General features: G+C 37.7%; 1 protein-coding gene, 1 long non-coding RNA gene and 1 pseudogene across 14 annotated transcripts; 2 read left to right on the forward strand and 1 right to left on the reverse strand.

Annotated features, from left to right (window-relative positions):
• Positions 1-3,285: 3,285 nt before the first annotated feature.
• Positions 3,286-12,657, forward strand: LOC147501227 (uncharacterized). 12 transcript variants are annotated; one of them, XR_015221283.1, is made up of 5 exons: positions 3,286-5,592; positions 7,226-7,360; positions 9,694-9,899; positions 9,963-10,266; positions 12,565-12,657. XR_015221283.1 is itself a non-coding variant. In XM_086606250.1 (2 exons), the coding sequence occupies exons 1-2, from the start codon at positions 3,369-3,371 to the stop codon at positions 7,261-7,263; spliced, it is 2,262 nt and encodes a 753-aa protein (XP_086462376.1). In that variant the 5' UTR covers positions 3,286-3,368; the 3' UTR covers positions 7,264-7,943. The 12 variants fall into 12 exon arrangements, 1 of the variants encoding a protein (XP_086462376.1); XR_015221285.1 differs by having other exon boundaries at positions 9,994-10,266; XR_015221280.1 differs by having other exon boundaries at positions 9,694-10,266.
• Positions 12,658-13,394: 737 nt separating this feature from the next.
• On the reverse strand, positions 13,395-22,144 carry LOC147501228 (ABC transporter C family member 10-like; annotated as a pseudogene). The gene is made up of 10 exons (XR_015221275.1): positions 20,270-22,144; positions 18,119-18,205; positions 17,075-17,660; positions 16,817-16,981; positions 15,608-15,902; positions 15,135-15,350; positions 14,729-15,037; positions 14,294-14,357; positions 13,979-14,218; positions 13,395-13,802 (listed from the first exon to the last, which is right to left on the reverse strand). The product of XR_015221275.1 is annotated as an ABC transporter C family member 10-like (transcript).
• LOC147501229 (uncharacterized) lies at positions 20,343-22,635 on the forward strand. The gene is made up of 2 exons (XR_015221287.1): positions 20,343-20,478; positions 22,141-22,635. It is a non-coding gene; the product is annotated as an uncharacterized LOC147501229 (long non-coding RNA).
• Positions 22,636-24,658: the final 2,023 nt, after the last annotated feature.

The raw sequence follows: 24,658 nt of genomic DNA on the forward strand, positions 1-24,658 counted from the left end.
TTTGTAGTGTCGGGCCCATCACCCACTGTGGATTCCAAACCGCAGTTGGGCCGATCTCAAAACCCGAAAGCCCTATTAGGCTATTAGCCCGTGAGAGCCACAATTTACGACATACAACTAGATAACTGCTAAGCAATAGGCGTTATTAGCCCGTGAGAGCCACAACTTATGACATACAACTAGATAACTGCGTGAGCGGAGGGTGGAGAAGAGAGATGGAGAGATGGGTTTGTGGGTGGGGAGAGAAAAAGAGTTAGGATTTGGTTGAGAGGGAGAGGAAGAGGGATACGTGAGGACAGACAGAGAGAAACGTTACCAAACTATTTTTTGACCCACTACTAGTATATTGCATAGTCGTGGGGGCGTGAGCGGAGAATTGGAATGGTGTGGAGAGGGAAAGGGAGAGGGAGAGATTGAAATGGCATGGAGAGGGGAGAGTGAGACAAAGAGAAGAGATGAAGATAGACAGAAATCAACCAAATAAATTTTGGCCACATATATACCCTCTCGGCCAGAACATTCGCTCCGCTCACTATACTATAAAAAAGGTCCAAGCAGCACAAGCCCAAAATACACAACACCGGTCAATAAGTGCATCAATCAAATTTCGCTGCTGCTGTCTTCGCAAAGCCCAAAACAATCATCCCAAGTATGAAAAACTGGGACTCTTTCTATTTTTGACTTTTTTTTTTTTATTGTCTATTTTACTTGACTGATTTTTAAACCCTAAAAAGCAAAAAGTTTTTAATCCATCATTGTAATTTTCAATTCATATCAACAATAGTAGATTTTAAAATCATCATCATATTTTAATCTCAATCCCAAACGGCGACTCTGCTCATTTTTTTTTTTGATTGGCAAGCCTGTTTTAAATGAGATCAATAACTCTTTGATGCTGGCAGGTTCGACCCCCAGACCTCTGGTATCATCACCCAAAGGTTTTACCGACTTTGCTAGTCGGCACCTGCTCGACGACTCTGCCCATGATTCTCCTTCAAGCCCTAATTTGGATTTCATTGCTCTTTTTGAATTCGAATTGTATGAATGTTATTGATCTGGAAGACCATGGTATGAACCAAGGCCCAAAATATCGATATCGATGAATATATCGATGTACCCAAAAACCGATATATATTGGATATATCCATTTTTTTGTGACCAGTCCAAACTATTTAAAATATCGGAAATATCAGATATATCGAAAATATAATATCGAGAATATCGGATTTATATTAATAAATGGTCAAAAAGTCAACCGATATATCGTAAATATCGGATATATCGATTATATCGGCGATATAAAATTTTATATCGGAAATTCTGATATATATCGGAAAAAAGGTTCTATATTCGGTGGATATATGTTGAAAATATCGATATCATTGTACCAAAATACCGATATATATCGGTGATATATAGAATATATCAGTGATATTTTGGTCCATAGTATGAACCGTTTATGAACGTTGGTGGTTGGTACCTCTTAATGGAACCTGTTGCTATTTTGGCTCACCGAATCATCCCAAGAAACAATCAAGTTGTTACCCAAGTACTCATTCAATGGTCTCACACCTCCCCAGAAAATGCCACTTGGGAAGATTGGTCGAACATTAGCACCCATTTTCCTCAATTCAATCCTTGAGGACAATGATTTTTTAAAAGGGGATGGTATTGTCACGACTTGCAGGACATACAACAATAACTGTCAAGTAATTTCTTTTGTTAGTAAGGAGAGTTAAGTAATTGTAACAGCTTAAGTATATAGTAGGATGGGAACACCTATAGGGTTAAGAGTAGAGCAAATCTCTTGGATCTGGTCTTGTTAAAAAAAGAGAAAAGATTGTAAGAGGGCTATGAAGGAAGAACAAGAAAAACAGGCTCTTGTTTTAGAGAAACAGAGATTCATTCTCATTAGTTATAATCAGTTTTGTGTATTAGTTTGTTAGTTTATAACAAATATCTTAATTCCTATACTAGTTTGTTAGTTTATAACAAATATCTCAATTTATATACTAGATACAGTTGGAGTATACTAATTCCGATACAAAAATATGTACAACCTCAAAGACATGAATCAAAACCTTTGGCCCTTTCCCTGAATCTTTTCTCAGTGCATCCAAAGTTGCATTTTCATACTACTTATTGTCTAACTTTGCTAACTCCCCCTTCTCAACCTGTATCTTGTTCGTTATGGAAACACGTCTATATACATTGGTGTTAACTGTCAGTTAACTTCACTGTGAGACCAGTATTCCTTGACAAGCTGCCCAAACAATGATCCCTCACGATTAATCAAATTCATCGGTTCGTCGTACTCCACCAGTTTCCCTGAAAAGAAATAAAAACCATCCATCTTTAGAAATAATTCCAACTGTTATGATTCACAGGCCACAACCAATCTAATAACACAAGCAACTAATACTTCCATGATGATGATGGTTCATGAAGACAAGTTGTGACATGGTTGCTGTGGTGAAGTTACTTCACTAATTGGGTCAAAGATATAACTCACCATTACTGATAGCAAGCACCATTGTTACCCGAACCCGGATCGATTTTCAACGGGTCGAGTATTTTATTGAGAAGTGTGACCAAACCCTATTCTAACCCTATATTTCAGGTACCCATTGGGCTCGGGTTCGGGTTTCGGATAAGATAAAACCTGGTATAAATAAAGAAAGAAGACAATAGGGATTCTTATTTGAAATATATATCTATATTTTATTCCTTCTTCGGCTATCCACCAATCCTTCAAAACAAAATAAAACTTCTAACGAATTTGGAATTAATTATCACCTATACTCGGACATAATTCTTTCATATGATTTAAAAATAGATGGACTCAGAAGGAACTATAGACACATGATTACGTGCAATTACTGTAAAAATTGGAAATTCCGACATAAATTTTTCCATAATCCAATATATTAAATAACTCATCATTGTAAACATGAATGAGATTATAATCCAAATATTTATCTAACTCATTCTTTTATATGAGATTAGTAGTATGTAATTGAAACCGGATTTGGGGTTCGATTTCGGTCTGGATTCGGTTTCCGGTTTTTAGCCATTTTAACGGGTTTAGGGCTAAATTATCAGGTCGGGCTTGGGTTTAGAGAGTGTGACCAAACCCTATTCTATGTATTTCGGTCTGAGTTCGGGTTCGGGTTTTGTCTGGTTTGGGCAGGGTTTGGGACGGGTTTTTTGTTCGGGTTTTGGGCGGGTTTACGGACGTCCCTTAAAAAAAAAAAACCCACGGAAACATATGTATTTATATTTAACGTCACTCTTCAAAGTTCAAACATAACATTAGCAATGTTTTTTTTTTACTTGGTTCAAAATCACGTGCTACTGAGTTGTTGGAAATGGCGATGTGGAGAAGAGCAGGATGTGTTGTTGGATTGTTGGGTCGCCAACGTAATAATAAGCTGGTAACAATTTTTCCTTCTCTTTTCCATTCCCAGACTAGTTCTACTACTTCCTCTTTCTCCTATTTTGTACGGGACAGATGTAAATCAGGAACACTTGGACTTGATGAGGCTTTGGGTCTGTTCGATAAGTTGATTAATATGAAACACTCGCCTTCCATTTTCCCTTTTACCCAATTACTAGGAGCACTTGTCAAGATGAAACACTTTTCTGTCGCTTTATCTATGTCCAAAAGGATGGATGCCGCTGGTATTCAACCTAATATTGTTACACTTTCTACACTAATCAATTGTTACTCCAATATGGGTCGGGTTGATTTCGGTTTTGCTATTCTCGCTAGTATTCTGAAACGCGGATTTGAACCTAATGCTGTTACTTTGAACACCCTACTTAATGGGCTGTGTAAAGGGGGTAAAGTTGCCGACGCTATGGATCTTTTTACCCAAATGCTGAAAAACGGATATCCATGCAATGAAGTCAGTTATGGGACGGTAATGAATGGGATTTGCAAGTCTGTGAATTCTACTGCTGCTCTTCAATTCAAGAAGGCAATGGAAAAGAAACAGTTTACTCCTCATGTTCATATATACAATATGCTAATCGACACCCTTTGTAAGGAGAATTTGGTGAACGAGGCATGGAATCTATTTCAGGAAATGACCTCCAAAAACCTTACACCTGATGTTATCACCTACAACTCTTTGATTTGCGGGCTATGTGGATCTGGTCGATGGAAAGAGTCCATGCATTTATTGGACAAAATGTTGGCGCAGAATGTGACACCGGGTGTCATAACTTTTAACATTTTGGTGGATGCATTTTGTAAAGAAGGCAGGACAAACAAAGCTTTTGATTTGTTACAACTGATGTCTCAGAGAGGTTTAAAACCTGATGTTTTCACATTTACCTCTTTAATCAGGCACCTATGCACATCAAATCAGTGGGAAGATGCCAAGAGGGTATTTAGCCAAATGTTATCTGAGAATGTCTCACCGGATGTTGTAACTTTTAACATCTTGGTGGATTCTCTTTGCAAACAAGGATGGACAAAGGAGGCTTTTGAGGTATTTCAAGAAATGTCATCTCAAAGAGGAATAAATCCTGATGTTTTCACGTACAATGCTTTAATTGATGGTTTATACACTTCAGGGAAAGGGAAGGATGCAATAAGACTGTTCAATGAAATGACAGGTAGGGGAATCTTACCAGATGGACACACATATGGTATTATAATTGACGCTTGTTGCAAAGATGGGATGGTCGATGAAGCATTTGAACTATTCCAGACAATTATTGAAAGAGGCGAAGAGGTTGACACAGTCAAATACAATAGTTTGATGGATGGATATTGCTTGCAAGGGCGGATAACGGAGGCAAAATGTGTTTTCGATTTGATGGTTGCTAGAGGTCATGGTCCTGATGTGGTTAGCTATAGCATTTTGATCAATGGCTATTGCAAGGCTAGGAGGATGGACAAGGCAGATCAAGTTTTCAAGGAGATGCAACTTAAGGGATTCAAACCCGACACTGTAACCTATAGTACCCTGATAGATGGATTTTGCAAGAGTGGAGAAGTTTTGGTTGCAAAAGAGCTTCTGAAAGACATGAAAGCTTGTGGGGAAAAACCTAACCAGTTCACATATAGTTCATTAATACATGGCCTCTTCAGAAATGGTTGTTCTGCTGAAGCAATGGAACTGTTCCATGTGATGGAAAATAATGGAATGAAAGCTGATGTTCTGATTTACAGCATCATCATTGATGGCATGTGCAAAGATGGTAAAATAAGTGAGGCCAAGGAAATCTTTCGTACCCTCTCAGCCAGGGATTTGCAGCTTATTAACACTAGGACATATAGCGTAATGATTAATGGATGTTTTAGAGAAGGGAATTCGAAAGAAGCTCAAGATTTGTTTTATGAGATGCAAGAGAAGGGTTTTGCTGCAGATGATTTCACGTTCAATATCATGGTCCAAGGATTCCTAGACCAAAAAAATGATACCCACAAGGCAATGCAACTTCTCAATATCATGCTTGACAAGGGTTTCTCACCAGATGCAAAAACTACTTCTCTTCTAGTGGACTTGCTTGTGGAAGGTGGACCAAATTCTAAAGAAATGGAGATGCTTCTCAAGCGCCTGCCAAAAGGCTGTGCTAAAGGTGATGTCCTCGAATTTACTATGTGGCTAACTAGTTGTTTCTTGAAATAGTGTGGTTATGGTTAACTAGTATTATCTCTTCTTCACTATCAATTTTCATCTTATCATCTCTTGTTTCTGGTTAACTATGTGGGTTGTTTGTTTCCTGTTTCTGTTTGACTACCTCTCTAAATTGAGTACATTCTTCTTGTTTCTCCTAGTTGGATTTGGTGGACTTTATAAATTATTTTACATCCCACTTATTTCATACTGTGCTTTGGTTGGAACAGGTTGAATGTAATGTTTTGTAATACTGGCGGATCTTGTTTATGATATTATATTAAGACATGTCTTATATTAATTGTCCTAAAGAAATAATTTTGAGTTGTTCATGGTTACTTATATGTATAGAAGGTCATTTTGCATTGCATATCATGAGAAACAATACTTGGTTCCTTATCCCTTTTATAGTACTTCCTAAAATGTGCGTGCATTTGAGATTTACTCTATTCTTGTTGAAAGAGCTTAACTAGTTTACCAGTCTAAACAACTTTTTACTTGTAAGCTGCTATCTTTTTACATTCTTCTCTTCATTTGTACTTCAATAGCAATAGCAATAATTATTATTTATTTTTATTTTTGAATTATGCATTTATGTATTTTCCTATGTGAAAGTATTTATCGTTTTTTTTTTTTTTTTTTTTCATAAATCGAAGAAGGCCAGATTCACCTTAAGTAGGTACTTGAAGTTATTGGTGTCTCCAAACTCCTTGTCAATCATGGTAATTGCTAACCTCTATTGGTGTCCCTAAAGAATAAAATCAAAGCCAATATGACTAGGGAGCATGCATTTATGGGACTGTGTCATTGTATATGTTGAGTTGTTTGGAAGTCTCACATTGGATGTTTATTAGTTATATCATATCTGCTTATCTCCCGTTCGTCTACCATACTAAAAGGTGGACATGCCTCTCGGATCTTCTAGTGTGATTTATTGGACTTTCGAAAACTTTTCTATAGCTTATGTACTTTGTCGTGTGCTTTGGTATGGAACAACTTTTTTGTAATGTTCCGTTGTTTTGTAATACTAGCTTGTCTTGTTTATGGTATAATAATAAAAAATTTAGTTAACATAGCATTTGGCTACTAATATGTTTGGTTGAGCGCTTCATGCGAAACGATTATTTATTTATTTATTTTCTTTTATCGGTAAAATGAAATTTTTTATTAGCACTGTTTCGGTGCGGGCTGCGAGAGCGGTGCCAAATCGAGGCAAAGGGAGTTTAGGATGAGATCACCTATTACAATGCAAGAAAAAGAAACAAGGAAAGAAAATACAACAACAACAAAGAGAATACAAGAAAACTGAACTAATTACAACATGCAAAGCAAAGCCTCCCAACGAACACAAACATCCCAAAAGGTGTATCCCACTATCCCTCCATTTCTCCCAAACCTTTGATCAGATAAATATTAAACCTTTTATTGAGATATTCCTTTTTGCTATTGCAGCCCTTCTCAAGACAGGGAGGTGCTACCATGTCTAAGTATTTTGTTCAGTGCGAAATCACATAATGATTTCAAATATTCTTCCCTATTGACATGCGACTATGTGAGCTTTGATACTTATACCAGTCGTCTATGTATAATTTCAGGTTCACAAGAGGAAGTTGTTGAATCTCATGACGTTTAGTGCAGCTAAGTTTCATGATCAAAAGTCTTCAGCAACTTTAACATAAGAGGATATGATAAGCAACATTTTTGGATCAGTTTTTCTAACTCCTGATCAGGTGAGTTCCTTAAACAGAGCAGATAGCATTGTTGACAATCATTGACATACAGTTTGGAATAACAGGAACTGATATCCAAAGAAACCTTGTTTGTTGTTAGATCTAAACATCGGTTTTATCTTAGTTTGTACTGAAATTTTGCTATTTAACATATTGATAAAGAAGTGGTACATGGTAGTCATTGATAGAGTATTAGAGTTTTAAGTGGACATCTCCGGAGGGTGTATAAGGACTGGGCCGCTGGTCTCCTCCACATCCCTTATTCTGATCTCTTCTCTATCTTTATATTATAAAGTTTGTACCTAGAGCCCTGGAGACTGCAACAATGATTCAGTAAATTTTTCATCGAAGTCCCTCATCAAAAAGATAACTAATGAAAAAGTACCTTCAATTACAAAAGAAATCCTTAAAAACAGATTAGTTACTGAAAAAGACAATATCTACTAAAGTAGGACTATGTAGAACGTGTCAATCCAGGGAAAATTAATACCAATCGAATGAGGCTTCTGGAAAAATGAGTCAAGGAAACAAATAAAAAAAAAATTAAGAAACAAAAAGAATATATTACCAAGAAAAATGTAGATTGGCAAGTAATAAAGATTAACAAATACTTGTATGCAAAGTAATATTCGTATAAGTTAACACATGAAATCAGCACACCATTACCTTTCTAGAAGGGAAAAACGGGAGAAAATATACATTTTATGCAAAGAGTCGAAGTAATTTCTACTAATAATTTTTTTGAAACAATAATACGTTTTATATCATGCATTTTATTCAATGTATACTCTGTTACTTTTAGCTAGAAATTTAAAAAGACACCCAACCTTATCAGGAAGCAATCAATTTGAACTCTTATACACATTTTTAAATGATTCATACTATTATTGTGCTAGCTAAAGGATCGTTTAAGCACTTGCAACACTCTTGAATTCTCACATTTTGTATCTGTCAGTCTGGTTTTTAGTACCGTTGGCGTTGGGTATTCTTGTGGAATGTTTAGTACGAAAATAATAATTTACAAACTATCACACTTTTTGTTTGTGGGTGGTTAGTGCCTTAAACAAAGAAAGGGACTAAACATGCTTTAAGTGTTTCTAATGCTTTAATATGGCTGGTACATATTTTACTTTCCCCCAACCTACACTTCCATAGTCTAGACTTCAACTGATACAAAGAGAAATATGGGAGGATCAAGAAGGAGGTTAAAGGAATCGAAACCAAAAGTACAAGTAGGATTCCCCAAAAAGAGCCCAAAACTAAAAGAAGAACCTCTACTGAGGAAATCAAATGTCGCAGGTTACGTTTCAGCTACTTTAATCTCAAGAGTTGTGTGGCATTGGTCGAATCCATTGTTGGAAAAATGCTACAAATCCCCTTCAGGCTTGATGAAATTTCGTCACTTGCTCCTGATCATGGAGCAGAGGTTATCGCACAACTCTTTGCATCCAAATGGCCTAAACCATCCGAAAACTCAATGCATCCAGTTCTAACAACACTGTTTCGGTGTTTCTGGAAAGACTTTGTTTCTACTACTTTCTTAGCAGTTATTCAGCTTTGTTTCATGTACATGGGTCCTGTCCTGCTCCAACAATTCGTTGCTTTCTCGTCCGACAAAGGTAATTCACCTTACGGAGGCTTCTATTCTTGTTGGTGCTCTCTTGGTAGCCAAAATCATTGAATTCCTATATTTCTTATTTAAAAAAATAAGAAGCTTCTTAAGTCGATCTATGAATTCCTGTTTTTGTTGGACGTGAAAAGACTGATTGGAGTCAACTTGCCCAAGCAAAGCTGTCCTTTCATCTACGCAGCATTTCTTTTGGAAGGTCTGGTAACATACAAAGGCCATTTGAAAACTAGAACAACTAGAACTTAAACCGTGAGAGTGTTAGTTTTCTCTGTTACTACCCTTTATTAGTTTTACTTCTTGTTTTGCTACTTCGAGGAAATTTTGCCCCAGGGTGAATAATGAAATATTCTCCTTGGTGGTTCTGAAGAGTAAGAGATTGTTTTGTGATTGGATTGCAAGCACAGTAGACTTTGGGGTGGTCATCTAATTCATACTTTGTACCCAGTAGGAATCAATTGGAAGAGGCCATGATATGGGCCAGCGTACACCGGGTCTAATATGGACTGTAGTAGTATAGGTAATGGTGATGGCAGTAGTAATACTGGTGGAATGGTGGTACTAGCAGTTAGGAAACTAAGATATTTATTGAAAGGGAGCACCACTTAAACTTGGTAACCAGGACTACTTTATTTCTTTTAAAGGTATTGTATCTCCATAGAAGCTTTCCACATGAATCTAACTGTAATACATGTTTGCTTTGTAGGAATCGTGGTCTGGCTGCTTGTGTTGGTTTTAATTTTTTGTGAGTTCTGGTCATGTATTAGCCAGCTTGTTGGTCAGCTTGCTAAATAGAGCTTATGCATACATTTCTCCCCAAATGAAAAGACTGATACTCCAAGAAAGCAAAACTGAGAAAATTTCAATATTGTTTGTCAAAGCTGAACGATGCTAGCAAAGCGCCACAGAAAGGTAAGCAGGTTGAGGATTAAGACTCATATTGTTTGTTCGGGTTTGTTGCTGTCCGGATTCCAGCAAAGCAAAACTGAGGGGATTTCAATGTCAGGATGATGCTGGCCATAGAAGATGAATCGAGTGAGAAAACTGAGAGCTATAAAGAAGAGACGGATAATGACTCAAGTGGGGGAGAAGCAGTATAGAGCAATACTAGGACTGCAAAGAGTGCCCCTGCAACTAGGAGGCAGTATGATGGAAAGATAAAAAAAAGCACCCACAAGTAAAACGCTCGTCGAAAGAAAGCGAGTCCTAACATCTTTGAATGGTCCTTTTTCCAAATTGGATGGTGTCCGACTTTGAGCATATCTGAAACTTTAATCAAGTGAGCGTATGCGAACGTTCTTGAGTTGGATATTTTCCCGAGGGTGTAAAATGTCTCCTGTCTGCTGTCTGTCTGTGCCCCCTCAAAACACACCAAAAATTCTTTCTCGCACATTTTCTCTCCTTCTCTCTCGGTTCATTTTCCTTCCCTCTCAAAAACACTTTCGCCCACATTTTCTTTCCTTCTCTCTCTCTTTTCATTTTCCTTCCCTCTAACAACCACTCAATATAGTGGCCATTTCCTTCTCTTTTCATGTTAAATGGAATTTTTCATTTTATATTTAGTTGGGTGATATCCTTTTTAGACAATTGTGCCTTGCTTTATTTACTGGAACTGTGCCTTCCCTAGCAGTCCAAGGAATCACTCTGGGCTATCCAAGCTGCAGCTGATGACATTAATGGGATCAAAGCATTCTTAGAGGGATCAAATTGAATTTTATTATGGCGGATGAATGCAACGCTTTTTCATGGGTGCAATTGGAGGTACTATTACATCTTTCTTGTATGTATGTAGATAATGGGCATTTCCTCCTCTTTCATGTTGTGGAATTTGTCATTTTTATATTTAGTTGGGTGATGTCCTTTTAGACAATTGTGCCTTGCTTTATTTACTGGAATTCACTTGTATAGATGATAATTGTTTGATGAGAGTGTTTGAGTGTGTAAAGATATCTTGACCTATATCTGGAAAGGAACCCCTCTCTTGACTCTTGAGTTCATGTTTATGAATTTGATTAGTAAATGTTTCCAGCTATTTAACTTGTTTGCCTGACGTTTGATTGTATAAGAGGAATAAGACATTTTGAGGTAACCATCTTAAGAAGATGGTGTAGTTTTTCTTCTCATTTTATCAAAAGTTACTGAAACAAATTGACGTAGTTCCTTTGGTCATGAGCCATCAACTATATTAGTAACTTAGTTTTATGTAACTTGTGCCTTTCGGTTCAATAGAACTATAGATATCCCTCAATCCCCATACCTTTGTCACATCCTCAGTAAAGCTCATAAGTAAAGCTTTATCGAATGCATGAATTTTGTATTTTGGTATTTAAGTAAGATGATGCTTGCTATTCTAGAACTTCTCTTAAAGTACCGATTCCATAAAAAAAATTCTCGAACATGGGAGGAGAGTTCCGTCTAATTAGAGTCGAGAGGCAGAGGAGCACCGAAGAGAGGTTCTGGAACTAAGCGCCACCCCATGCTGAAGCTTTGAAGCGCCTTTGAAAGAATGGTAACTCATGTGTAGGATACATTTAGCCTCTCTTCAACAATATGTGCATGCAGAACCTAAAACGTTGACTTCACTTCAAAATTTCACACCAAACAAATATCTAAAAATCATATCTAGCACGTGTAATCACCTGTGAGTTTTTCACACCAACACTGAATTTTGTTGGAGTATGGAAAATTGACATGAAAGAGGAAACAAGAAAACTTAAAATATGTGCATTTGGTTCATAATCCCATTTGCTTAGAATTATTGAAAGGCGACAAATTGATTGTGATGTGAGGTCTTTGAAAAACAAAACAAGCTATGGTTTTCGTTACTTTCCAAGCTGTCAAAATAATGTGCTTAAGATCGTAGGTGGAACCCCTAACAGTTTAGGGAATCACTCTGGGCTAGCCTTGTGCACTAAACTTTCGCCCCTGCTCTATTACTGTAATGGAACAGTCACCATGAGGGCATCTTTACCATTGCGCCCAAGTCATGTTGCACGCCTCTCTGGAGTCATTATGGACAGTATATATATATATAAGATCACAGACTCACGGTTCACTTGCACATACTGTGGATCGGAATCAGGTTAGGTTGGTCTTTAGTCCTGACATGAAATTTCTGATGACACATTCAATCATTCCATCTTTCAGTCCCATATCTTTGCAAGTTACAGTCCAGGGAGTCACTTTTACAGATTGGGAACATTATTTCGCTTTATTTCACGAGTGTTACCAATATTCCCAATAAAAAACTAGAATGCATGACCGCTTGCACCGTCTCAAACTAACTCAAAAACCAATCCACATATTACGCTTCATTGGTTACCTTGCCCTGGCCCCGGGAGGAGTGGAGTCGGGGCATAGCTTCGATTTTGCTCTTGTTCTTGAATTTGATACAAAAAAAATCAGCACTCCTAACAAAGGTTTCGTATAGCAACTCATAGGCATATCATCTGACATTGTGACGTGATCAAAGGTTGGTTCGGATATATAAAATAATAAAAATAATAATTTTTTTTAAAAAAAAAGCCAAATAAATAATATACTACGCTCACGCCCCCACTGCAATGCAGTATACTAGTTAACTGCAGTTATAATCTGGATGTAAGTAAAATATTTTCAATGTGTTTGTACGCGACTAGTTGACTGCCACGTCGAAAATATTTTCAATGTATTTGTACTGTCGGGTCCATCACCCACTGTGGATTCCAAACCACAGTTGGGCCGATCTCAAAACCCCGAAGCCCTATTAGGCTATTAGCCTGTGAGAGCACAACTTAGGACATACAATTATTACTAGTATACTGGTGGCAGTGGGGGTGGAGAATTGGAAGGGTGTGGAGAGGGAAAGAAAGAAGGAGAGATTGAAATGGGGTTGAGAGGGGAGAGGGGAGAGGGAGACAGAAAAGAGATGAGGATAGACAAAAACCAACTAAATAAAATTTTGGCCACATACCCCCTCGGCCCACCGTTCGTTCTGCTCTAAAAGAGGTCCAAACAGCACAAGCCCAAAATACACAACGCCGGTTAATAAGTGCCTCGATCAAATTTCGCTGCTGTTGTATTTGCAAAGCCCAAAACAATCATCCCAAGTATGAAAAACTGGGACTCCCTCTATTTTTGACTTTGTTTTTGTTGATACTGTCTATTTTACTTGACTGATTTTTAAACCCTAAAAAGCAAAAAGTTTTTAATCCATCATTGTAATTTTCAATTCAGATCAACAATAGTAGATTTTAATCTCAATCCCAAACGACGACTCTGCCCATGATTCTCCTTTAAACCTTAATTTGGATTTCATTGCTCTTTTTGAATTCGAATTGTATGAACGTTAGTGACCTGGAAGACCATGGTATGAACCTTTTATGAACGTTGGCGGTTGGTACCAACTGCAAAGTGACGAGCAGCAAAGAGGAAACATCAAACATATATATGAAGTATTCATTGTAGTTGGCGTTTTAATCATATAACTAAAACAGGCTAAAATATCTCAATTCCTATACTAAATACAGTTGGAGTATACTAATTCCGATACAAAAATATGTACAGCCTCAAAGACATGAATCAAAACCTTTGGCCCTTTCCCTGAATCTTTTCTCAGTGCATCCAAAGTTGCATTTTCATACTACTTATTGTCTAACTTTGCTAACTCCCCCTTCTCAACCCGTTATCTTGTTCGTTCTGGAAACACGTCTATATACATTGGTGTTAACTGTCAGTTAACTTCACTGTGAGACCAGTATTCCTTGACAAGCTGCCCAAACAATGATCCCTCGCGATTCATCAAATTCATCGGTTCGTCGTACTCCACCAGTTTCCCTGAAAAGAAATAAAACCATCCATCTTTAGAAATAATTCCAACTGTTATGATCCACAGGCGCAACCAATCTAATAACACAAGCAACTAATACTTCCATGATGGTTCATGAAGACAAGTTGTGACATGGTTGCTGTGGTGAAGTTACTTCACTAATTGGGTCAAAGATATAACTCACCATCACTAATAGCAAGCACCATTGTGCAGTCCATCACAGTGGGTATTCTGTGAGCCACTGTGATCACAGTGCAATCGGCAAATTCCGTTCTTATGGTTTTTTGGAGGATTCTATCTGTTGCATTGTCAATTGATGCAGTGGCTTCATCAAGCACCAATATACGACTTCTCCTCAACAGAGCACGGCCCAAACAAAACAATTGCCGCTGTCCCATGCTCCAGTTCAATCCATCTTCTACCACTGCAGCACCAAATTTCTTATTATTAAATCATTCCTCGCTCATAATAAAAGAATCCCAAAAGCTTAAACATTTACCGGGAGCATCCAGACCCTCTTCCTTATCTTGCACAGCCTCTTCCAACTGGCATTTTCTAAGTACCTACAGAAGTGCACACAAAAAAATCCAATTACTCTAGTTTTCCTTATACGTACTAAAAGTTTCTAGTGAGGTTGCACTTACGAAAGTTATATCCAAACTATAAACTATCAAAACTGAAAAATTAAGTAGAAAATATGCACTGTTGTGGTAATTAAATGTTATCTAAGATTGTATACAGTACTTAGATTTTAAAATCATCCGAAAATGTCTCTGTATTATTGCATCCATACTATGTGGACCATTAGGAAGAGACAAATTGGTGGTGCAATAGAGATACAAAAGGGCTTTCAGGAGTTATATATGGTATTCACATTTCTAAGTTGTTGTATAACTCTCTTCATACTATAAAGGCCAAACAGAAACTGAAGTACCTCCCATATTTCCAGGTCAGTATGTTGATATAATGGGTCATATTATATCTCACAGTCCCATTGAAAAGAGTAGGATCTTGAGGGATGATCCCGAAACGTGATCTAAGGTCATGAAGCCCAATGGTGGAAATGTCAAGGCCATCTATGACAATTCCCCCCCCCCCCTGCCGGCTCCACCAAACGAAACAAGGCACTGATAAGAGTTGTTTTCCCACTGCCAGTATGTCCGACAATCCCAATCTTGTGCCCACCTTCAATTGTGCAGCTGACACCCGTGGGAACAAGTGGAGTATCGGGTCTGTATTTGATCTGTGTGATGAAAACTTTTCTTAGTATATTGATCTTCATAAACCATGAAGCCTAAATTCACATTTTAATTCAAAGTTGCATACACTTAAAAGTTTACCTTCAAATCTTGAATTTCTACTTTGCCAACACTGGGCCAGTTGGGAGGTGGGCGGTTCTCATCAATAACCAGTGGGGCTTAAGCTAGGAATGTGTATGTACTGGTTTAGCCTTTCGACAGATACGATGTAGTTTGCTAGTGTGCAATGATTTTGAATTGAGAAAACCAGGGACATATTCAATGAAAGACCGTATGAAAATGCCATTCCAATAAATCCTGCCACCATAAAATTGGCAATAAAATCACCCATTAGCCAGACAATGACTAAGAAGGTCATCATAATCCAATTTCTGTTCAAGTTAATTCAATAAATCTAACAACAATAAATATATAAAAAATTGGATAGCTAGAGTATAGATAAAGATCTCATCCATCAGACCATTATCAATATAAAATGAAATAAATAAATCTAGTATGTTAACATTGAGGATGGGATAATAACACCCGAAAGTAGAAGAAAAGTTTTAGCTCACCAGGGCTAAAAGTTCCAGGGGGAAGTAAAACCATTGCAAGTGCTGAGGAGGAAATAACAGTGGCACTTAAGATCTCCAAACGCTCAATCAACCACTCATTTGCTGCAAAGTTGTGGAAAAATGGACTAGCATTTGTGTCAATGAGGTCCAAATTCTGAGCAAAGAATCGGTCTTCCTTCTGGAAAGCTCTGATTGTGATTGCCCCTGCTATAGATTCAGCTAGATGGTTGGCTAGCATGGACTTAGTTGTGCCATTGATCCGCATCAACTCCTTCGCCGAAGCAAAATAGTATTGCTGTGTGTTCAAAAACACAATTGCAAGTTTAGGAAAAGAGAATCAGGATAACACAAACTAGAGTGATTACAACAACATAACAAGAGAAAACAAGAGGGAAATAAAATTCAATCTGCCAGAAGAAATTCACACATTTCAGAAGAATAATAGAGAAAAACATTCTCCTTTTCCTGTCATACATCTGTCAAATTTGTTGGTAGTGAGGAAGTAGGGAGTAGGAGTTTAAAGATGGCAGAGGGATAACGAATCCCTATGATCCAACAGAGAGAGTAAAACTGATGTAGAACATTAGTCGAGTCTGTCAGTGTCGTGGCGCCTATGTTCCCTCTACATGTTATGGGGGTGAGCCCTTTAGTTGAGTCCAAGCCCATGGTTCGAGTCCATTAGTTAGTTGGACACATGTCGTGTTCCTATTGGTTTATGCTTTCTAGGTTTACTTTAAATAACAGGTTTGTAGTTAAGATTTCAGTAGTTGTGTTTATGTGTGATTTGTGATTGAGAGATTCAATAAAAGAGTGATTTTTAGGTCGTCTTTTAATTGTGTTTCAATTAAAGTGTAGATTCAATTAAACTGAAGCTTCCGCCAGTAAGATCTACATAAAAAACCATTCCAAGATATACATTTCAGTTTTAGTCCTCATCTTTTTCAGGACAATCAGGCATCTATGAAGTGCAATACAATACATTATGTTCAAAGAAGAGTTTCCGACCTGTGACCAAAACTTCAACCAAAGAAGCAAGATGGTTAAAACCATACTTGCGTACTATAGAGTAAAGATCAACCCCATGTTCAACCAGCTTCTTAGAGTTTCATGTATGACAAAGGTCATGAAAAGTGAATGTTTAATTATTTCATTTCGGTGCTACTCTTTCTATATCGCAAAAGTAAATCTCTGTATCGATTTAATATTTACCTGTAAGCATATAGCCAAGAAAACCATTGGAATGGAAACAAACAAGACTTGCCAAGTAACAACAGCCAATACTCCTAGATTGGCATATGTATTAGTGGTGGCACCTACGGCAAGAATCAAATTGAATGGGACGTCCAGGTCGACTATACTTAAATCAGCAGAGACCTGTATAAGAAGAAAGAATAACAGAGATAAGCCTTAGTGCCTCACACACCCTTACATAACAAACGTCCAAGTTCTATCTTGGGAGACTCTTACCCGGTAAGTATCCTTCCCAACGGGCGTTGAATCATAAAAAGACATTGGTGCAATGGAAAAGAGAGCTCAGTAATTGTGAGAATAAAGACTTTGACGACAGCAGTCCAAGAGCAATGGCAGAAATAGATCTAAGAAGCAAAAACAATGTGGACAAGAATCCGATAATCAAGTATACTATGATCAGTCGCAATTTGCCAACATGAGGGTCCTCAACCTTCGCGGCCATCCAAGAGTTCTGTAATATTTGGCCGGCCACAAACACAAAATGACCGAGACATGCAAAAGAGAAGTATATGTATCCTTTGTTCTGGTTGAGATACTGTAAATAAGGTTTTAAGCCAGTATCTCCTGATTCTCTCTCTTCTAACTTAATCAACTGATCTGCTGATGCTGCCAATTGTTTCTCATTATGTGCTTTCTTAATCTCCCTGGTAGGTGCTGCAGTTCTCAGGGAAGATACAACGTTATGCAGCCTTTCAGAACCAGCAGTTTCTTTATGGGCATTCACAAGGACCTGAAATTCTTGACTAGTGGCCAATAACTGATGATAAGGAGCAGCATGTAGAATTTCTCCATCTGACATCAACTGTAAAAAAGACATAATAATTGTTTAAGTTACCAAGCAGCCACAACTGGAAAAGTACGGATTACTTGAATTTCTAAATCTCTCATGTAAAGGGTGACATATAAGAGAGGAAAGGTTGGGAACCATCAAAGGATAGAGGCTAAGTGCTAAAATTATATGCTTACGATACAATGTGACAATATCCTAACCCGTGTCAAATTAAATTGAGCTTTGAAGCCCAAAATGTGTGGAGGTGGGCATTGACAGGATATGAGGAATGTTTGTTTTTGAAATGTGTTGGTAACTTTGAACAAATATTAGTATCTTCTCACCCGACTTGGGGCTAGCTCGGCTGGTGTCAACAAGCAATAGATCAATGGGCTTAAAAAACTAAAATGGAGGTAAGATAAACTAAATTTACAACACAAATCGTCTTAAAAAAATTTAAGTACGTAGTAAAAGGTGGTTTGCACACTAACCAAAACTGAGTCAAATGTGGGGAGAAAGTCGACTTGGTGAGTGACAAGTAGGACTGTCTTCCCTGACAGAGCTTCCATCACATATTCCTGTGACAATACAAGTTAGCTTCCACCAAAAGTCAGTATCCACAATAGTGTAGTTTAGGAGGACTATAGTAAAATCTTTACATTAAATAAACTTGTTGCAGTATAGATTTATGGTGTAGGTAATGTTTCTGGTCTCGGTGATTTAGCTACGGTTTTGGGGTGTCAAGTTGATTCCTTCCCTTGTACTTGGGGTTGCCTCTTGGAGCAAATTCACGGTCTAAATTCATTTGGGACCCGGTTATTGAAAGAGTCCAGAAGAAATTGACAAGTTGGAAGTGTAGGTATTTATCAAAAGGAGGGGTGGTCAGTCCTCATTAAAAGCACCCTAGCTAGTCTCCCTGTCTATTTTATGTCTCTTTTCGTCATTCCAAAAAGTGTTGCGAATAGGATTGAAGAAATTATGAGGAACTTTCTTTGGGATGATTTGGACGAGCAACATCACTATCACTTGGTTAGGTGGGAGTTGCGTTGTTTGGCTAAGAAGAACGGAGGTTTAGGTCTTCGAGACATGAGTAGTTTTAATCAAGCTTTGTTGGGTAAGTGGTTGTGGCAATTTGGAGAGGAACGTCAGAGTTTGTGGAGAAGAGTGATTGTGTCCCATTTCGGGAAAACTCATTTCGGATGGAATAGTGGTTCGGTTCGTATCTCTTATGGTTGTGGGGTTTGGAAAGGAATCCTTAATGTTTTTCCTATGTTTCTGAAAGGTGTCTGGTATAAGTTAGGGCTTGGTGACAAGATTCTGTTTTGGGAAGATAGTTGGTTAGAGGGAGGTACGGTTATCCCTTGTTGTTTGGCTTGTCTAGCTTCAAAGGTAAACCGGTTACAAATTGCATGCTTAGAACTGAGGTTGGCATATCGATGAATCTAAGTCTTCGCAGAGCTCTAAATGACTAGGAGATCGATGTGTTAGCTTCCCTTATGGCTAGGCTTGATGCGTTACTTTCTGTGACGCAAAACTGTGATAAAAGAGTATGGTACCCGAGCAAGAAAGGTACTTTCTCTATTAAGTCTTTTTATTTCAGCATTCCTACTTGGTCAAATTCTCATAATCGTTGTGCTCCTATTCTCTCTTTTCCCAATCTAGTCACATGGGGAGTTAAAGTCCCCACCAAGATTTCTTTCTTTGCTTGGACAACCTCCTTAGAGCGTATTTTTACCATTGATATAATATTCGGAAGCGTAAAAAAATTATTGTTAACTATTGTCAATTGTGTAGGAAAGATGGTGAATCCATGAATCAGAATCATGTTTTGTCAGGGTGTCCTTTTTCTTGGAACATTTGGTCTTCTTTCCATTTAGAGTCTTGTTTTTATTGGGTGAGTCTTGGGCGAGTAGTGGATTTGTTGAAGGGTTGGGGTCATGGTCCTTTTACCTCATCAGGCAATCGCCTTTGGAGCTTATTACCATTTGCTATTATGTGGGGTATTTGGATTAAGCGAAATCGTCGACACTTTGAAGGCGTTTTCGCATCTAAGCAAGAGCTTATCATATCTATTAAGGCTTTATTATTTCAGTGGTCTAAGATTTTTAAAAAGTTTAGGAGTATCCCTTTTGAGTATTTTGTGGTGAGATGGGATAGACTTTTGTATTTAGAAGTAGAATAATTTGTAGATCTCGGGTTAGCTTCCTGTGGCTATGTTTTTAGTTTTATTTTGTTTATTTGTAATAGTAGGCTTTCTCGGCCTACTTTCTTTTCACTTTTAATGAGATTTCATCTTTACCGAGCAAAAAAAAAAAAATTGTTATCGTCTTTGCAAACATTTTCATTGTTTGACTCTCAAGACAAGATTATAGAGTTTAAAGTGACAAGAACCAAAATTGTTTCAATCCACACTAGTAACTGAATATAAATTTCTGGTATTGTTATCAGTATATATATTGGTACTATTATCATGACATATATTAATTTCTACTCAGATTAGATTGCTATGATGGTATGCTTGCATACTAACTTACTAAGGGACATTGTGAATTACAAACTAAAACGAGATTTCTTACAACCCTACTATAATTCATTTAAGCTATGGAGAGAGAAATAAAAGATGAAATGTAATAAGAACACACCTTTCCCTTGGCATTTGAAACTTCTCCAAGAATTGCAGCTAAAAGGGTTGATTTGCCTGAGCCAACCTCTCCACAGATAGCCACCTTTTCACCAGGTTTAACCTCTAGGTTTACGTTTCTTAGCGTGGGCTTCAAATGATTTTCTTCCCACGAAAAATTAGCAGAATTTATAAAGACAGAATTTTTGAGTTCCTTCACATTGAGCTTCTGTCTGACAGTTCCATTCTGCAGCTCTGGTGCCTCGAGAAACCTTATGATCCGGACTAGTGCAACGTTTGCTTGAATAACAACTCCAATAACGCCGGTACGGATCTTATAGGATCCTGAACAAGACGTAAAGTTGCTACAAATGTGAAAACATTACTAGCGTAAAGAGGAATTCCAAGGAAGTAACATGCTCCAAAAGTAGCAGCTGAGACCAGTACTGGCGAAGAATAAAAGAGAAACCCATTGTATGCTTTACGCAGCTGCACTGCAGATAACCACTTGCATTCCTCTTTCCTCAACTTTTCTATAACATTCTTGAAATGAGTCTCCCAAGCATACAGCTTCAACACCTTCATGTTCACAAGGGCCTCTGATGTAGCCTTCAGTCTTTCGTCTTGTGCCTCCATGAGTTTAGTCTGGAACTTGTGTTGTAGTTTTGCCAGGGGAGTATTGCAGAGAACAGTTAGAACAATTACAAACAATGCTGCAATTGTTGCAATCCCAACAGCATGAATAAGAATGCCTAATGCAATACACAACTGGAGGCTTGTTGTCCACGTTTGGAACCAATAGGGAAATTCACCTATTCTATAAGCATCTACTGTGACATAGTTCATTATTTCCCCAGATGAATGCTTCAACTTAGCAGCATTAGAGAGTCTCATTTGCTTCTTGAATATGGCTGCCGAGAGTAAAGACCTTACTTGGAGGCCGACAATTCTACTACGGAAGTACCACTGCCTCTGTGATAAAGATTCTAAGCATTTAGCAAGGAATAGAAATAAAGCCAAAACATAGCCCTCATGCTTAAAAGCTTGTTTTCCTTCGCAACCTCAATAAAAGCATTAAGAAGGAGAGGACCGCAAGACAGAGTCAGTATTTTAAGCAGTGCAAAGAACCGAGAAATTAAAATTCCTTTCCACTGGTAGACAATTATTGTCCACAAAATTGAAGGTGGATTGGATGGTCTAATCTGCCTTTGTATGTTCAGTTGCTCCATAAATAATGAATAACATGACTTTGCACAATCAACTTCACGCATCTGAGGAATATCTTCATCCTCAAGAGTTTTCTCCTTACCCATCTTCATCAAAGGGTTCAACCACCAAAATGACATTGTACTAAAAAATCCAGCTTTTGCAAAGGGAGATATGTTCGTATCAGAGTCAGTTATACTACTTCCGTCAGTCTCACCATTCAAGTGTGTATAGACACCATTCCCCTTTATAGTCTGTCCAGTTTCCTCATATTCATTCCTAAAAGCACATAATAGCAACATAACTGCACCTGGAAGAGATAAAACATCTAAAACAAGCCTGACGGATACTTCTTTGTTTGAAATGACATTTATAAGAGAGAAAACACACAGAATCCCAGCATACAAGCAAGCTAGTATCGACCATGGTCTCAGAAAGCGTTTAGAGAGTTTTCTTGCTTTGAGGCTTACTGTTAAACTTGCAAACAACCATGTAACACCTTGAAACAATACCACCAACCACCAATGCAGTGGTAAAGCAGTCCCCCATCGTTTCAACTGCTCTCACAACATCCAAATCCCTAAACCTAAGTAAAGCACTCCTAAACAGCCATTAAAGACTGCAGACGATCCCTCTAAATGGGAAAATCGCTTAAAACATATAGGAATCTGTATTTTTCTCGACGAGGACTTGCGAAGTAGGCTGAAAAAGAAAATGAATAAGAGTATGATATTGAAGAAAAGGACAGAGACATGGTTGATGCATGAACTTGGATCCGTAATTGACACAAAACTTGAACCACATTCCTTCCCTACACAATTAGGTTCCTTGCAAAACAGAACCCAAAGATCGTCCTTCATGTTTTTATCCTTTAAATAATCCTTCAAGTTCTGCATTGACAAGAAAAAGACTTTTTAAGTACTCATATTAGCTCAACCGCACAATTAGATCCCCACAAGTCAAATAGTATTTTTTTTTTCTCTCTAATACATCATTTAAGAACGGCGGAAAAAGTTGCATACTAACACACTATAACTGAGTTTTTGCTTGCCAAAAATAGGGAAATCACTCATTTGCTAATTATTGCATCCTTTTGCACACATTATAAAAATCTAAACAACAATCCAATCTCCCAAGTGCAATAGTTCATACTTCATAGAATATCAAAACAATGGAAATAAATTTTCTTATTTTAAGTTAAACAAACAGCTTTAAATTTGGTTCAGGCTAATAATCAACTTTTCTAAAACATGTATAATTTTGTTTTTCCAATATAGAATATAGAATACATAATAATACAAAAGTAGACTTTGAATGGCCAAATGGGATTGATCTTGTACCTCAAGTTCTCAAAGCAGCATGCTTTTCGTAATTCTGTTCTTCTGAGAATGTAATCTTTTTTCGGGCTAATGTTCTCCTGCAAAACTGGAATAACAGGTAACTTATTTATTCCTATTCTTAGCAATAGACATCTTTATAGGGCATCAACTTGTCTTGTTTCATATGAAATTAGTCTATTCTCTCATTTTACAGTAAATTTTTTACCCAATGCAAGCATTGTTAGAATATTAGTTCACTTTTATTTTCTTGATAGGAAAACAAACGCATCACTCATTGAGTGATCGAGTGGTGAAATTTTTGCAGATGCAGTCATGAATTCATGATTTATGAGTGTACCAACCAAAAGGAGTAAAGGACCCAATATGAATTTGAAGATCCAATTAAACTAGAATTACTGCATATAGCAGTGGGGAAGTGAATGTAGCAAGGGTAGGAAATGAGAGGAGGAGGAAGATGAAGAGAAGGGCGGAGTGAGAGGAGGAAGATGAAAAGAGAAAAGAGAAAAGAGAAACTATGAGGGGGGGCAGTCGGACAGCAACCAAGAGTCATTTTACACACTCTAAAATAACACAACTCAAAAGCGTTCGCATGCGCTCACTTGACTGCCGTAGCAGTGGGGACGTGAGAGTGGAGAGGGCGTGGAGAGAGAGTGAGAAGTACTAGTGCCGGCTCAACCCTTAGGCGAGTTAGGCGGCCCCTTAGGCCTCATATTTGGAAGGCCTCATATTTCCTAATTTATCCACATATTTGTTTATTATTACCTAATTTTATATATAAAAAAAAAACACCAAAAAAGGATATGATAGTTAATTTGTTTACAAATGGGTTTTCTATCCTCGCACTAAATTTCGGAATGAATTAATTTGGAGTGTATACAATCCAATAGTCCACCAAAATGACATCTAAAAGTATTAATATGAATCCAATGGCTACAACCGCGTAGTAATTTTAGTTTTTGTAGGAGTGTGCTCATTTAATCAAATTGTTTCATTGGAAAAATAAAAACAAATGGGGAAATCACACGGTTAGTGAAAAAATCTCCACATTCTATGCATTTTATTCTTATCTCTTAATTAATCTTAATTAAAGAAATTGTCATTACGCTTCTCTCATTAAATCTTTCTCTCTCATTTGTTATGTTTCACAAATTTCAAGTTTAACCATTTATCAATTTCACTCTTTGAGTTCTAAACCGTTAATCATCAATTCATCATCTAATACTCGTAGTTCTTGTGAAACTTTATTTTTATTTTATTTTATTTTTAATATGAATCTATTATTTTATTTATTTATAGTTTTGATGTTTATTTGGTTACGTTCTCTTCGTTTTCGTTTGATTTGCATCTTGATACTAGATTTTGGCTCTAAATTTATAATAAAATTGTGAATATATAGTGGATTTTTTTGGTGATTATAGATGACCTATGAAATAAAGGCCTTGCCTAAGACCACATCTTGGCTTGAGTCGGCCCTGAGAAGGAGGAGGGGAGAGGGAGAGATTGAAATAGCATGGAGAGGGGAGAGGGACATGAGCCGAGAATTGGAAGGGCGTGGAGAGGGAGAGGGATATGAAGAGAAGATGAAGACAAACAGAAACCAACCAAATGAAATTTTGGCCACTCTCTCCCGAGAACGTTCGCTGCACTCACTTGACTAGAATAACTGCGATGCAGTGGGGGCGTGAGTGGAGGGTGGAGAAGAATGAGAGAGGGAGAGTTGGGGAAGAGAGAGAGAGAGTTGGGTTTGGTTGAGGAGGGTTATGGGACAAGGAGAGTAAGGGAGAAGGAGCAAGTGAACGGGGGAGTAGTGGCGGGGAAGATGTTCGTTAGAGAGAGAGAGAGAGAGTGAAGTTGTGAAGAGAATG

The sequence above is a fragment of the Coptis chinensis genome, chromosome 4 (assembly GCF_015680905.1).
Source record: "Coptis chinensis isolate HL-2020 chromosome 4, ASM1568090v1, whole genome shotgun sequence".
NCBI classification, from domain to species: Eukaryota; Viridiplantae; Streptophyta; class Magnoliopsida; order Ranunculales; family Ranunculaceae; genus Coptis; species Coptis chinensis.